The sequence below is a fragment of the Perna viridis genome, chromosome 5 (assembly GCF_037379345.1).
Source record: "Perna viridis isolate PV_CMFRI_1.1 ecotype Kerala chromosome 5, ASM3737934v1, whole genome shotgun sequence".
Lineage (NCBI taxonomy): Eukaryota > Metazoa > Mollusca > Bivalvia > Mytilida > Mytilidae > Perna > Perna viridis.
Genome location: NC_142449.1, coordinates 28471520 through 28485685, shown reverse-complemented (window position 1 = coordinate 28485685; position 14166 = coordinate 28471520). Strand labels below are relative to the sequence as shown.

The window sequence follows — 14166 nt, the reverse complement described above, 5'->3', positions numbered from 1 at the left end:
GTATATTGAGAGGGAATCCATGGGCAAAACAACACATAAACTGAAAAGACAACCAACAAGAAAGATATCTAATTAATACACACACAAATGTCACAAAAAACATGAATGAATCAAAACGACATTACACTGGAGATAAATATGATATACAGAAAATGAGACTACAAAACTTCACAAAAACTCATAGAAAATTGAAACAAAATCACAACAAATATATATCCCGGCTAGTAAGTAATAGATAATATAAAAAAAAACATTTACACTGCAGGTCTTACTGAATAGGGCACAAGTATATGTGGCTAAACAGTCATTGACACAGTTTCTCACCAAATTTTTTTGGTTTTGATGAAAAATTTCATTAAATTTGTTTACACAATCAAAGTTAAATCATTAAAATCCATCAAATTTACAGGAAAAATCAAGCATCTGCTATTTATGTTTTTATTTACATTCTGAAAATACATTTTTATTGGTTTAAATGTAAAAAACTTTGCCAAAGATTTAGATGGAAAACTTGGATTGTGTAAACGGGCCTTGTTGATGACACGTTTAAAAATCGTCAGGAATAAGAAAAAAAAATGGACTTCATCTGTCAAAACTGACATTTTGACTTAGGTGCATACTTTTTCATTTAAAAAATGTCTCATTGGATATCTGGTATCAATAAATAGTTTACTATTATTATAAAATGCAAGAAAAATACAACAAATGTCATTTTATCCAAACATCAAATCAAACATCTTTATGAAGCGAACTGAAAACAAAAAGATTTTTGTAGGACGTAGTTAAACGTTTAAGTATAGAAATATGGTGTCACATCAAACATAAAATCATTGAATGAAAAAAAAAACAAAAGAACAGAAACGTTGAAATGTAGCAAATCGCCAATGTATCATTTAAATGCAAGACCGTGAATACTTTTAAATGTAATCGTAATGTCTTCAATGAGTGTAAGGCCCACCATAACAAAGATAATAAATCACGCTCAATAAAATTTTCTGGACTATACATAAAATTCTTTTCCAAGGAATACCTAATCAAACAACATGTAGGCATAGAGAGATATCCACCTGAGGATTGTTCGCAGTTACTGGAAGCTAGCTGAGTGCAAATTAAGTAGTGACGAAATCATCAAACTACCAGCATAATAAATACTCACAGTTACAGGGTTTAAAGTAGCAACATCAAGTGCTAAATAGGCAAGAATCGAAGTAATATAGTACCAAAAAATGACGTTTACGTAGTGATATAATTAGGGGCCGAATGTCTTATTTTCGAAAAAGAGGTTCAGAGACATTGATTTGAAAGTCGTATCTTTTTATGCAACTAAATTTTTACACCATATGTTGGTTTGAATTCCAAAGCGTGATTAATTAAATTCTTCTCTTTTGACTACACAAGAAAGTTATAATTAAGTTATTACATAAGCCACGCTAAGCATGACAACACGCAAAGTAGAAGTAGTCCGGTAAAGTTCAGAAGGTCAATGAATAAATTAATCCAACTTCTTGTACGCAGGTCCACATCTTACGACAAGTAAAATTATACAAAAACTTACGAATTAATTACTATATAACGGATTTTTCGGGGTGACAACTGTTAATCGCATGTGGTTAGTCGGCAACCAGTTATACGAGACATATGTTATGCAAATTACTCATTGACCTTTATTGTAATTTCACGGCTTTTGGATGTAAAGTGGAAGAATAAGAATCAGATTACCTATTAGTCTTTTTCTCTAATTAATATAACGATTGGTTGGTAGAAAAAAAAAACAACCAATATCAAGTTCATACCACTAAAAGGTTCTTTAACTTGATGAAAACATTATTTATCTGTCAGTGGTGCTGACAGTAGATCAATATGTCAGATATGTATTTTTTTTGTAAACGGGTATTTTATCTTATCTTTATGTTTAGTATAAACGACATGTACTATTTACTTGGTAGTTTATGTTTCTCGAAGCTATATGAGAAAACTATTTGAAGGGTCCAATGAGGGGAAATTTGTAGGCAAAACAATACAAGTGGTATTTCAAAAGACGATACACGAATATAAAGTAAATCCCAACAAAGAAAGCACCAAAACGTGCAGTACGAATTACACTAACATAGGTGTTCCGTAAAGTTCACCAAAACAAAAAAAAAACAAAAAAAAAAAAACACTAATCGCTTCTCATTGAGGACCAAATTTGGTAAAGACGAAAATGTAATATCGATTGAAGATCGTTCGCCATGTTGTATGTTGGTAATGGTTAATGTAGTCAGTATTACAACCGTTGTCATCCGACGAAATAATTTGACATGAAAGTTGAACAAATATCTTACAAAACATCCGATAATCCTTTTGTCTTTGCTTACATTTTCAATTTAAAGAAATCGTAACTGCAAAAATGGTTGTACAGTTGACCATTTCATTACTCAAACTATATTACTACGATTATACAGGTATGGCTGGATTCGTGATACTGAGAACATTGAAAAATTTCCGGATTTTTTTTTTAATATTAAATGGCGTTAATATTTAGTTATTAGTTGTGAATATGGAAAAAAAAAGATCTGTTTAATACAAATGTACTTTGACCCTTATTGGAGCATAAGTGGTAACACAAATTGTTTACTGGTAACCCGCCCAATTTTTTAGAACAATCATCAAAACGTTTAATAAATATATACAATTTTTCATTAAAAATGTAAATCAAATTAAATTATTAAGATTTTGATAGAAAAACAGATAAAATATTGAATTGTCAAAGACATAACCGGTAACACAAAACGACAAAAGCCGATATCTTGTTAAACTCAACACAAAGATTCATTTTAAGAGCAGTAAGATTCTACATGAACTTAGGCGTTCATGAATGATGAACACTTCCTGCTACCTGCAAGACGTCCACCAGGTCGTTACCGTTGAGAGATAATGACCACAAACATGATAACTGACGAAATCGTAGAAGTTTCAGTGTTAAGTTCGCTGCAATAGAGTTTTACCTACGCAAAAAGGACTATTTCTAATTACATTGTGCTTTTGAATAGAGCAAGCATTAATTTTAATGTTTTATAGTTGTTTTGATGTGAAGTTGTGCAATTATCTTTTTAAGATAGTCATTTTAATTTTTAACAACAATAAGAAGTTAAATCGAACGAACTTAACGAAATTATTAAAAAAAAACTTTTAGAAGTTCTCGTCAACTGACAATCCACTACAAATAGAATATATCCATAGACACATTACATTCTTACATGAACGTACATGTGTGTTGACGATAGAAAATGTCATTATTTTATAACTAAGTAAACACTCCCGTCAAATAAACGTTAAGTTTTATATGATGGAGGCCGTTCATTAGAGCTGTCCACTGATGATTGAAGTTGCGGAGTTTGTTGGTATAACGTAGGGGCATACGTATGCCCAGGTTGTTGTTGAACCATTGTTTGATGCTGTTGCAATGCCGCATATTGTTGTTGTGTCAAATGATACTGAGGTTGAGCAAACTGTTGAGGTGCCAGTTGCAACTGTTGCTGTTGTGTCAACGGTTGCTGTTGTTGCGTCATCGGTTGCTGTTGTGTTAACGGTTGTTGCTGATTGGTCATGAAATGGTGATGCATTATTTGTTGGGATTGTGTAGGTACTTGCGTCACTTGTTGGTTCATTGTAACAGGATAACTTGTGCCTTGTAAAGGAACTAGTCCCAGTGCAGAATCATTGTGACTTTTATTACTAATTTCTGTCCATTGTGAGTTATTCAATATTACAAAAGGATGTCCGCTTTCATTTATAAAAATTGGGTAAACTCTAGTTTTCTGTAAAAAAATAATGGTACATGGGCAAAACTGATGAAATTGCATCTTACAGCCTACACCATTCAGAATTTGAAACATTTTATGGAATGGTACTATGAGTAAAGTAACGAATCCGATATCTTGCTGCCATGGGTATTTTAAGATCTTCATTTTGAACATTCCCCCGGACGCGCCAGTAAACTTAATTTGTGACAATAGTATCAGCAACTGACACCAAAAGGTTTCATTTATAATGCAGTTATCAAGTAATCTCCTACATACATTAAAATTGTAAAAATGTTTTTGAAGTACATCACATTTTTTTCTTTTATTTTAAATATACTTACAGACGACCAGCAACAACAGCAGTAGGATGCAGCAGTAATTGCAACTATAAGTTCAACAAGACTAAAAACAGCTAGGATGCATGGAAGAACACCTACAGTGCTATTTTCGTAACTCAACGACCGCTAGAAAAAAAAATCGTTATCTAATATACTCAATAATTTTTTAAGAGTATACCTTAAAGTGTTTCTAGAAAATCCGAGGACGCTTACCCTACATGTGAACCTTGTCTGTGCTAACGGTATTTAGTGGTGTCTTGGTTGTTAATATTTTAGTGCGCGTTTTTTTGGTTATTTTGATTTTTTCATGTTCTTTATCATGTGTGTCTGTTTTCCTGGTTGTTTGTTACTTGTGTCTATTTTCCGAGTCTAGACGTTATTCCTTGATTTTGTTTTTTTTTCTTCCGTTTGAAACCTTGTTCCTTCAACTTCCTTATAACATAGAAACTTAAATTCTGTTTTCAACAAGAGATGTTGATTTATCCTACAATGAGTTCATTAACGGGTGTCAAATAAATTTTTGCTTTATTTGTATAGTAGCGAATAAAGCAATTAAGCTCCGTCCACCATCATGACGTCACAAGCCGGACTACTTTTTTTTTTACCTTTGATCTCTTGTTTGTAAACATGGTAATTATGTCAACAAGCACAGTCTTTGTTTTCAGTTTTCAAAGATTTTAGACACATATTTTTAAATGAAAACATAAGAATGTTGCATCTATTAACAATTACAGTGCTACAAACACAGGGGAATATCAAACATTTTGAGCGACCGACAGGGGCAAGAACAAATCAAATGGCGCTCCTACCTTCTCAACAACATGCTTAAAGAACATGCAGAATCACGCGTCCCGTCGAATCTACTCTGTCAATCTGTCAGTCACAGCGTTCCGAAGACATTTAACTTTAAACATTGCCACTTTGAATGTGTACACACACAATCCAACAAATCAATAACTTTATCAAAAATGAAAGTAGGTCATGGAAGAATTTATTTCACATCAGAAAAAATATGTTAAATGACGGAAACTGCTGTTTAATTTTGAATATTTATGTTATGTTTATGACTCGTTTAAAAGTAAAAGTTACAATTAACAATATTTTGTCAAATAATGTCCATCTCTCAGAACTACTTTTTGTCGCGGGTTTTCAATGAACGGCAAATGCTTGGGGGCCCACGACAAGTTCTTTCTTCTGAATTATTCGGCTCGGAAGGGGAGTAACTGCTCGGCAGATCCTCACAGTTACTTTCCCTTCCTTAGCCTCATACAAATACCTTCTATATTTTTCTGTAATACACTAGTATTGTATATTTCTACCGACGGAATATGAAAACACATCGATTACGATTACCTGCAAAAATGTCCAATTTCAGTATTTGAAATTTAAATGTTATTCAATGAAATCATTTTAATAATGAACTCGTGAAATTAAATTATTGCACATATGCTAAAACTCGTGATAATTAAAAAATGAAAACAGATTTTAACTGCAATTCAATAATACTTCGTGTTCAAAGTAGTTCTAAAGTACAATTTGTTTGAGTTCATTCTACCTGGTTCTTCCCAGGCAATTTATCTGTTAAATATTCTAATGTAATAGTGCAAACATGTGTAATAAACATCAAACAAGCACATGATTTAAAACGCCTGATTTAAAATTGTTTGTAACAATATATTTCTCTCTAACTAAAAGTAAAATTAAACCCACTTACAATTATGGTACCAACAACACCTAAGCTAAAAACGGTAGGCGAAAATATAACCGATCCAACAAAACTGCAAACCATAAATGCTGTTTTCTAAAAGAAATACAAATGAAAAAACAAAAGAATCTGTATTCATTGGTCACAGATTTTCACTAATAATTAGTTACACTCGATATTAAAAGTCCTAAGTAAATAATTTGGGTAAAATATATAATTTTATATTCTAAGCATTTACATTTGCAATAAATGTGTTACTTTGCACACATTTTTTAAGCTACTGCAAAAAACACTTTTATTTCCTAATTATTTACACTTTGTTAAAGCTGCATTGACTGTCATTTTCGTACATGTTTGTTTCTGTTGAAACATACCTTAATTTTGAACTATTTCTACTAAATTGTACTTTCCCTGTATAATTTCATTTAATATCCACAAATAAAAAGCATCAAAGACATGAAATGTGTGTTTATATTTTTATTGTCTTGCAAGACGAAAAATCAACCTAGATAAATTCATTAGCATGTAACTTCTGGTGACCTTAACCCGTGCATGTGCTGTAAGGGTCGCCTCTTTAATTACAAATCTGATTACAAAGCGAAAGTGGTTATTCAATGGTAGGGAAGACCGACGGAGTCAAGCCGTAAAAGAAAAAAGTTCGAATATAACGCAAAGATCCTTTTGAAATTTACCTATTGTGATATGTGGCTCAATCTGCGAAACAAATTTTCGATTTAAAAGTTTAGTTAATGTAATAGAATAGAATACTTTACCAAGCATGTCCATTTATTTTCTCTCTTTTCATTCATGCAAAATGGAAATAAGCCGGTCAAGATGGCCTTAAATAAAATAATGAAATAAAAGACTCCAACATTTACCTTCTTTATTACGCTTGGTCATGATTTATCGCTGTTATATAAAGTTCAAGATCAAACGTTCCGGCGTTTTTAAATATAAAGTTGATATTGTCTTCACTTTAATGGTGATATTTTAGTATTTGGAATCAAAGTGTTTATTCGGATAATATCTCTACTATTTCTGCCTTATTTACTTAATTTGCATCAGGACACTGATGAATTGAATGATATTGCCTATATGTAAATTGTTTTTGATTGGACCTAATTTGTGACTTGTTGCTGGAGTAATTACAGATTATACTCACTTGTCATATGACGGGTGCGGATTGTGGGCTTGACATTCTTACTCTTCCGAAGCACGTGATGTCACGCCCTTTTTTGTTTTGTTTTGTTTTGTTTTTTTGGTGTAGAAATTCATATTGCTAGTGCTTTATTTATTATTTTTTTTTGTGATGTCTTGTTTTCCTTAATCTTCAGTTTTATATGTATGGTATATCAGTACCAATGTGTCATAAATACAATTAGTGTCGGAATAACCAAGATATAATCCAGCAGCTTAAACTTAGATTGGTGTACTAAGTCCGGCTCGAATGAATTTCGCTCTGGTTTAGTCTGTTCACCAGCCGCGTGCGGGCCTGGGTGTCAACAAAAATATGCTGCAGCAGCGCTAAGCTTGTCGTTAAGGCGACTAAATAGTGCTCAGAGCATGGCCAGGGGGCAAGGCTTCTCTGTCCACAGAGCAACTCTGTTGTGTGCCCCAGGCGGTGGAATGGGATATCCCTGGCGTGTTACATGCTGGGGTCGTCCAGACATAATTCGGAAAACCTGACCGCAAACGATGGTGGTGCAACGTGTCGGGAAAGATGCTTAATTCCTCGCTCGTTAAACAACCCTGCTGTGGTATTTATCGGAGTAGGTACATTTGCGCTCCGCCACAGATGAGATGACTTAATAGCCCGATCCTACCATCCTCACCCTTTTTCCAGTGGTATCCGAAACCCGCCTACCCTATTGTCCTTGTGTCCTATCCTATATTTCATTTCATCATCATTTCTTTTTCATTTCATGATAATTTCATGTTCATCGCCTGGATATAGCTGAAATATTGCTGCTCCGTTGTTAAACGCCAACAATCAATCTATTCACTAATCGTTGCAAGCTGGTTATTTCAACAATATGTTCGCATAAATGACAATACATTATTTTAGTTACGAAAAGATAAAGATTTCATGGTAAATTATATATTTTTAAACAACTAGCATTTTATTTTATACGAAAAGGAAGTAGTAATATTACATTGGAGATCTTGGCACAAAACAACGACAAAGATATTACTGGGACACGTTGAAGCAAATAATAAAAAGGGATGTCTTTTACATGATACAGTAAAACCTGTCAACTAATATGTTGTCGATAAAAAATTCAGGCTTTTTGAAAACATCTTCTGCGGTATATTTGGAAGATGATTTGGAATTGTTTTTTACAAAGTATGAGGAAACTCTACCAAGAATTACATTTTTTGTATCTAGGCGTACCGTAGATTTGGAGTAAAATGATGAATACTGTTTTGAACCTAGTATGGGGAATAGAAGTATAAACGTGTTGGAGAACAATGGTTTTAATACTATTTTAACAATACTCTTGAATTGAGGGTTCAAGAAGATCTTTCGAATTTTTCAGGATCCATATCGAATTAATACCATTACGGGAGTAACAAATGTCATGGTATGACTGCAGACCGTCATTGACAGCTGTGAATATAAATGTTAAACGTTTTGAACAAGGTTTGATGGTACATTTTACAGATCCATCTATGTAGCGTTGTTTGTACCGATTCTTGTGCAGTTTAGAAATCCAATACATAGACGGTGAAGTTGGAAGGTTTCCAATGTTTATAAAGAGATATAATAAAAAGATTGAATATTGGTTAAGCTGACGAATACATGCAATTGTATTTTGAAAACTTGTTATTATGATATGTATGATAGATGTTGTTTAAAGACTAATGATCAGCACAGTTTGGTATGTAAGGTAAAAGATATTTTATATTGTATGGTTTTCAAGATGTATAATTAATCCAAGGTGCAACTATTATTGATTTATTCATAAATGAATTCAAGGAAAGAATGGAAGCTAGATTTATAAAAATGGCGGCATACTATGATGAGTCACCAAAATGTGTATTGCATAGATTTGTGTATGACCCATATGGACCACAAAAAGATAACATACAAAAAAATAAAATAAAATAAATAAATATAAAACACTCAGAATACAAAATACAAAACAAAATATCATTCATAGGAGTGTGTCATAATTTTAAGGATACCCCGATAAACACTACTTCTGTATTAAACTTATTTTGTTAATCTCATTTTTTAAACATTCCTAAGAGGCTTACCCATCCCGCGAAGAAAAAAACACGTAATATCGAATCCCATCAGTATTGAAGCGTTGTTTTGATCGTAGCACATGTGGTATGAATAGATATTGTAACTGTTGTATATCATCACACAATCTTTTGATATATTCACACTATCTATCCCTATTCCAATAACACTTAGAACAATGCATACAATTCCAAGTGCTACTTGTACACCACCAAATACCCTGAAAGTTCTAACACGGAAGTCTGTATATCGCTTTTGATAGGGACTTAAATTTCTTTCCATGTCTGTTCAGTACGTTTAACATTATAAAACTAAACTTATAACATGCTGCATAATTCATATATATTTAGTTTTTATTGACTTATCGATCAATCATGAAACATATCAATGGATAATACAGTTGGTACCCGACAATCAAAAACTTTATCTTGTTTTTCCCCATTACTACTTGAATACCATTGGTTGGTTTAAAGTATGTGATACTTATACTTTCTATGGTTGAATTATCGTATATGGCTAATCGTGAACTTTTATTGTTTGGAGGAGATTACCCATTTCAGCACTCCATTTTAGCTATTAATTAGCTAGAATAACAGGAACTAACCGTTTACGAAGATATCAAAAACTAACCCTATTAAGGAGGTAGACCTTAAATAAGGGACATTACTCTTGAAACCAGTGATATGTTTGTATTATTTTCAATTTCACCAAAGCTTTCATTAGTAAGAGAATGAAATTAGTCCAAGTTTCTTTGATGCTTACATAAGATTGATGTAAAATGCTGAATTCAGACTTTCCAATGGTAAGAGTTGTGTCCCTTACCCTAGATCTACCTCCTCAAGATACACGGGACGGAATAAATTGGTCTTTGGTGTACAGTTTATCGGAATGTTGTATAAGGAAGACATTATATTAATTTTAAAGATGGCAGTAAATTGTCGAATATTCCCTGTGTAATTAATTTCAGTAATTTACCTGGCAGATATATTCTGTAATTCCACATTTTTTCTTCTCTCAAAACGCCAAAATGCTTTCTTTCACTAAAAAATTGCAATATCGATAAATTAAAATCTAAAGGCTCTGAAGAGCCCAAATCGCTCAACTTGGAACCAAAATAATTTTAATTGGTTGTCTTGACAATAAAAGAAATCTTAATTATTTCACCCGATTGATATATTAATCCCAGTCTGACCTTTCTTGTATGGAAGGAGTAATCAAGGGATTCAAGGTCCAGCTATTAAACGCTGTTTGTATGGATTCCTGTGGAGTTTAGGAATCCAGTACATAGACGGTAAATCACAATCATCGTCTTTGGTAGAGAGACCAAAAGAGGATAGCACAGAATTATGGTTTTCCACAATCTCTTCTTTGGAGAGTGTGGTAGCAGTATAGGTCTTATTACTGTTATTATTTTCTACCTCTGATAATAAACATTGGGTGTAAAACGTTTTGCAGACAAAAAAAAAAAAAAAAAACCAATGTTGTTTTGGGTTTTGTCTGCTGATACGACAACATATTTGTCATGTATGGTAGACAATAGAAGACAATGTTTTTTCTGTAGAACCTTGTAGTAACATTTTAATATGACCAAACCACTATGATTCAAGATGTCACACAAATACTAAATGTCTGTGGACAACGACGATAATAGCATACTATTATCCGATAATATTTTTTATGTAAGTATATAACCACAGTTATGTTTGTACATCAGATCTGTGCACAATACATTAAGAAACACATGCAAAGTGTGGTAAGAATCTGTTGTACTATTTCAGAGAGAGAAGATTTTATAAAACTAATAATACAAGATAGCAAACAAACAACGTCAGAAGAGGCAATTATTTCAATATGGGATGGAAAGCAGGGGACAAATACGCTACCAGTGCACCTAGTCCATTCTCCGTGTTTTGTAAATATGTGAGTTGCTTTGATGAAACCACCACATTAATATAATTAAGATAGCAAACAAACAATGTCAGAAGAGGCAATTATTTCAATATGGGATGGAAAGCAGGGGACAAGTACGCTACCAGTGCACCTAGTCCATTCTCCGTGTTTTGAAATATGTGAGTTGCTTTGATGAAACCACCACATTAATATAATTAACTTTACATCATTTAAAAAAAAAACAACCAAATACTACAAAAATAAAATACACGTTCTGCATATATGACTAATTGAGGTTTTCTAGTAACATTTGCTACACCTCATCTCATAGAAATGAAAAAAATGAAAAAATTATAGCTATGTAAAGTATATGTATACTTTTTAAACACCATATTTATTTTGTATATTGTGTAAAGGCCTTTACTGTTATAATATTATTGTGAAAGTTCTTGCTATCGTTTTGTATGGTACTTTGGTCGTTTGGTTAAGCTGTCACTAGTTGTCGTTAGATACTTGACTTGACCGACACCACATAAACCTTAACCACTTGTTGTTTGTTCTTATAAATGTGTGGTTTGTGTAGCGCAACTTTAGATTGTTTGTATAATACCAAAAACCATCTGATGATGCAATAACCTATATGTTTACAATATTTGTCTTTTTTTGTAATTCCATAAAAACAACGTGTTGTTAAAATGCATACGGAAGATAAAAGTCATAAGTTATACAGTGAAACCTGCCTAAACCAAACTCCGAACAACCCGAATTCCGTGAAAACCAGACACTGTTTAAGTCCCTTTATTCCAAAATTAACTGTAGTTTACACATTAGTAAACCAATCACATGCCTTAGCTGTAAGAATTTTGAAATCAAATGGAGGGTCGGTTTAAACAGGATTCACTGTATGATTCAATAACCCCTGTTTAAGATATTAAGGTGTTGTACGCTAACATAATTAAATAAATTTCGTTTTGCACTTTTCGTCTTTTTCTGTAGAAATAGTAAGGTAATAACAAAATTACTGAACTAACAAATCGAGAAAGATATTTAAATATACAAATATACCAATTATATCTATTGCAAATTTCGATTTGCTGTATACGTGCTTCAAGGAGTAACCTCTCATCATCAGCATTATAACCAAATACAAATGAAGAACTAAATAAAGTGAAATAATTGTATAAAAAGTACTCACAACCAAGAACTATCGAGGTAGGAAGCCAAATACATCACCGAGAGGTTCTACCGTGTGCAATAAAAGGAATGAAGCCTCAGTGTTTACAGTAGCAGCCTCTTTAAGAAACAAGCAAGTTTTGTGGTATGCGATATACCCCTAAAAAGGCTATACATTTTCATTTTGGTTATTATGTTGTATTATGGGTCTATATAATGAAATATATATTCATTCATTTCAATCTGTCTGCTCTTGAAAGATAATTCACATCGATTATTCTTTAGTTTTAATTGTATTCCAGTGTCCATCATTTACACTTTTCCCTCTTAATTTTGAATTCTAAAGTAATTCTTTATAATTTTTGTCTAACAAGGGTTGCATAAAGAGCCACAGGTTCATGCCTTTTTACTTAAGCATTTTAAACAAAATATCAAAATAAAAAATATGTAGACTTTGCAACCATGAATAACATATTGCATGATTCTAAGCTTTACTTGTACGTAAGTATTTTAAAAACTTGTGGTCAAATGATACACACTGGCAACAACATTCCCCTTTTTCTTACATCACAAGCGTTTACATTACCAAATCATAATTTCGGCAATTGCATTGTCTAGTCTTCCTTGACCAAATGTAGGAAAAAACCAGTTTCTATCTTATATAAGAATATCATACAATGCAGTACATCATTTTGTGTCAAACAGTTAAGGCTATTTATAGAGAAAAAAAAAAACTTTTATATAATATGTATAATATTCTATATTTTGTAATATAGTGACTGCACGCTTTTACCATTTCCAGTTGTTACAAGTGAGGTTTGATCGGAAACAATGTTAATATTAGGGACAAAGTGGTGATGTGTCAACGGACGCTGCTGTAGAGTTATGTGTTGTTGGAACTCAGATTGTTGGCCTTGTACAATTCTTTGTATTACCTGATGATTCATTACAATAGGATATATATGTAACTTATTCCTTGTAATGAAACGACGTTTGGTCTGCCATAACCACGATTGTGTCCACTTAGTTCCTTCCATTGGAAATAACAATATGTTGGACGACTTCATTGATAAACATGGGGTAAATTTTAGACAAAAAATTAAAAAAAAACGAGGTACCGTAAATATTTCGGAAGTAATAAAGTTTTCAAGATGTCAAATAAAACCTACTTCTACTTAATACACCCCATGATGTATATGGAACATTTGACATCTTCATCTTAACAACCAACAGTTTCATTAGTAGTATCAGTTGTAACTTCAGACTCTACGAAACAGAAGAAATCATGAGTAGGAAGTAGTATGGCTACTTGAGTATTTCCATCTCCAAAATTCCGCTAGAAGATGATATGGCACTAACAGTCATAGTATGTCATTTTGTCACAGTGATTCTTTGGTATTTTTTTCTAAAAATTGTCACTGTTAAATATTACCTTTGATTAATTTATGCATAGTGCGTATCGTTTTTTTCCCTATATACACGAACAATTGATTTTTTTCATGATGTCGTCTAAAGGTCATATTGTTATTGTACTTCCTACGCTTATACCGACCATTTCACTGTATTGTACCAGTAAATACAAGAAGCGACACAGCATTTTCACCAAACACAGTACATTTCCGTTTTGTATGAAACAACACCAAATAGATATTTTTGTTACGTTCTACGTGACACAGTAAAAACCCGCTTCAGTCATTCAGTCTAAATATGGACGTATAGAACTTAATTAAATTTAATCAAATTTACGGAATAACAAGAGGCTCCCCGGAGCCTGAATCGCTCACCTGGTTGAATTTTGCATTTCAAGGGCAATAAATTAAACAAGAATTTGTCCAACAATTTTGACTCAAGAAAAGTTAGACAGGACTTATCATAAAATAAAGTAAATGAAAGTCTAAATCTATCATAATTTTCAAGACATTGGCTCAAAAATGTAAAAATTAAACCCTGTCATTTTCCTCTGTCCCGGACAATAACTCTTATTAGAAAGCGTCTGACAGATTTTATGCCTGAAGACTTTTGTAGTCC

The 14166-nt window shown here is 32.6% G+C and overlaps 1 protein-coding gene across 3 annotated transcripts; it reads right to left on the bottom strand.

The window, feature by feature from the left end:
- Positions 1-55: 55 nt before the first annotated feature.
- LOC148616963 (uncharacterized) lies at positions 56-12176 on the bottom strand. 3 transcript variants are annotated; one of them, XM_088584157.1, is made up of 6 exons: positions 12161-12176; positions 10051-10115; positions 6602-6667; positions 5838-5924; positions 4127-4249; positions 56-3800 (listed from the first exon to the last, which is right to left on the bottom strand). In XM_088584157.1, exons 3-6 carry the CDS (start codon positions 6635-6637, stop codon positions 3315-3317), a joined length of 732 nt encoding a protein of 243 aa, XP_088440283.1. In that variant the 5' UTR covers positions 6638-6667; positions 10051-10115; positions 12161-12176; the 3' UTR covers positions 56-3314. The 3 variants fall into 3 exon arrangements, with proteins under 3 accessions (XP_088440283.1, XP_088440284.1, XP_088440285.1); XM_088584158.1 differs by lacking the exons at positions 10051-10115; positions 12161-12176 and having other exon boundaries at positions 6602-7037; XM_088584159.1 differs by lacking the exons at positions 5838-5924; positions 6602-6667; positions 10051-10115; positions 12161-12176 and adding an exon at positions 4933-5297.
- Between the last annotated feature and the right edge of the window lie 1990 nt (positions 12177-14166).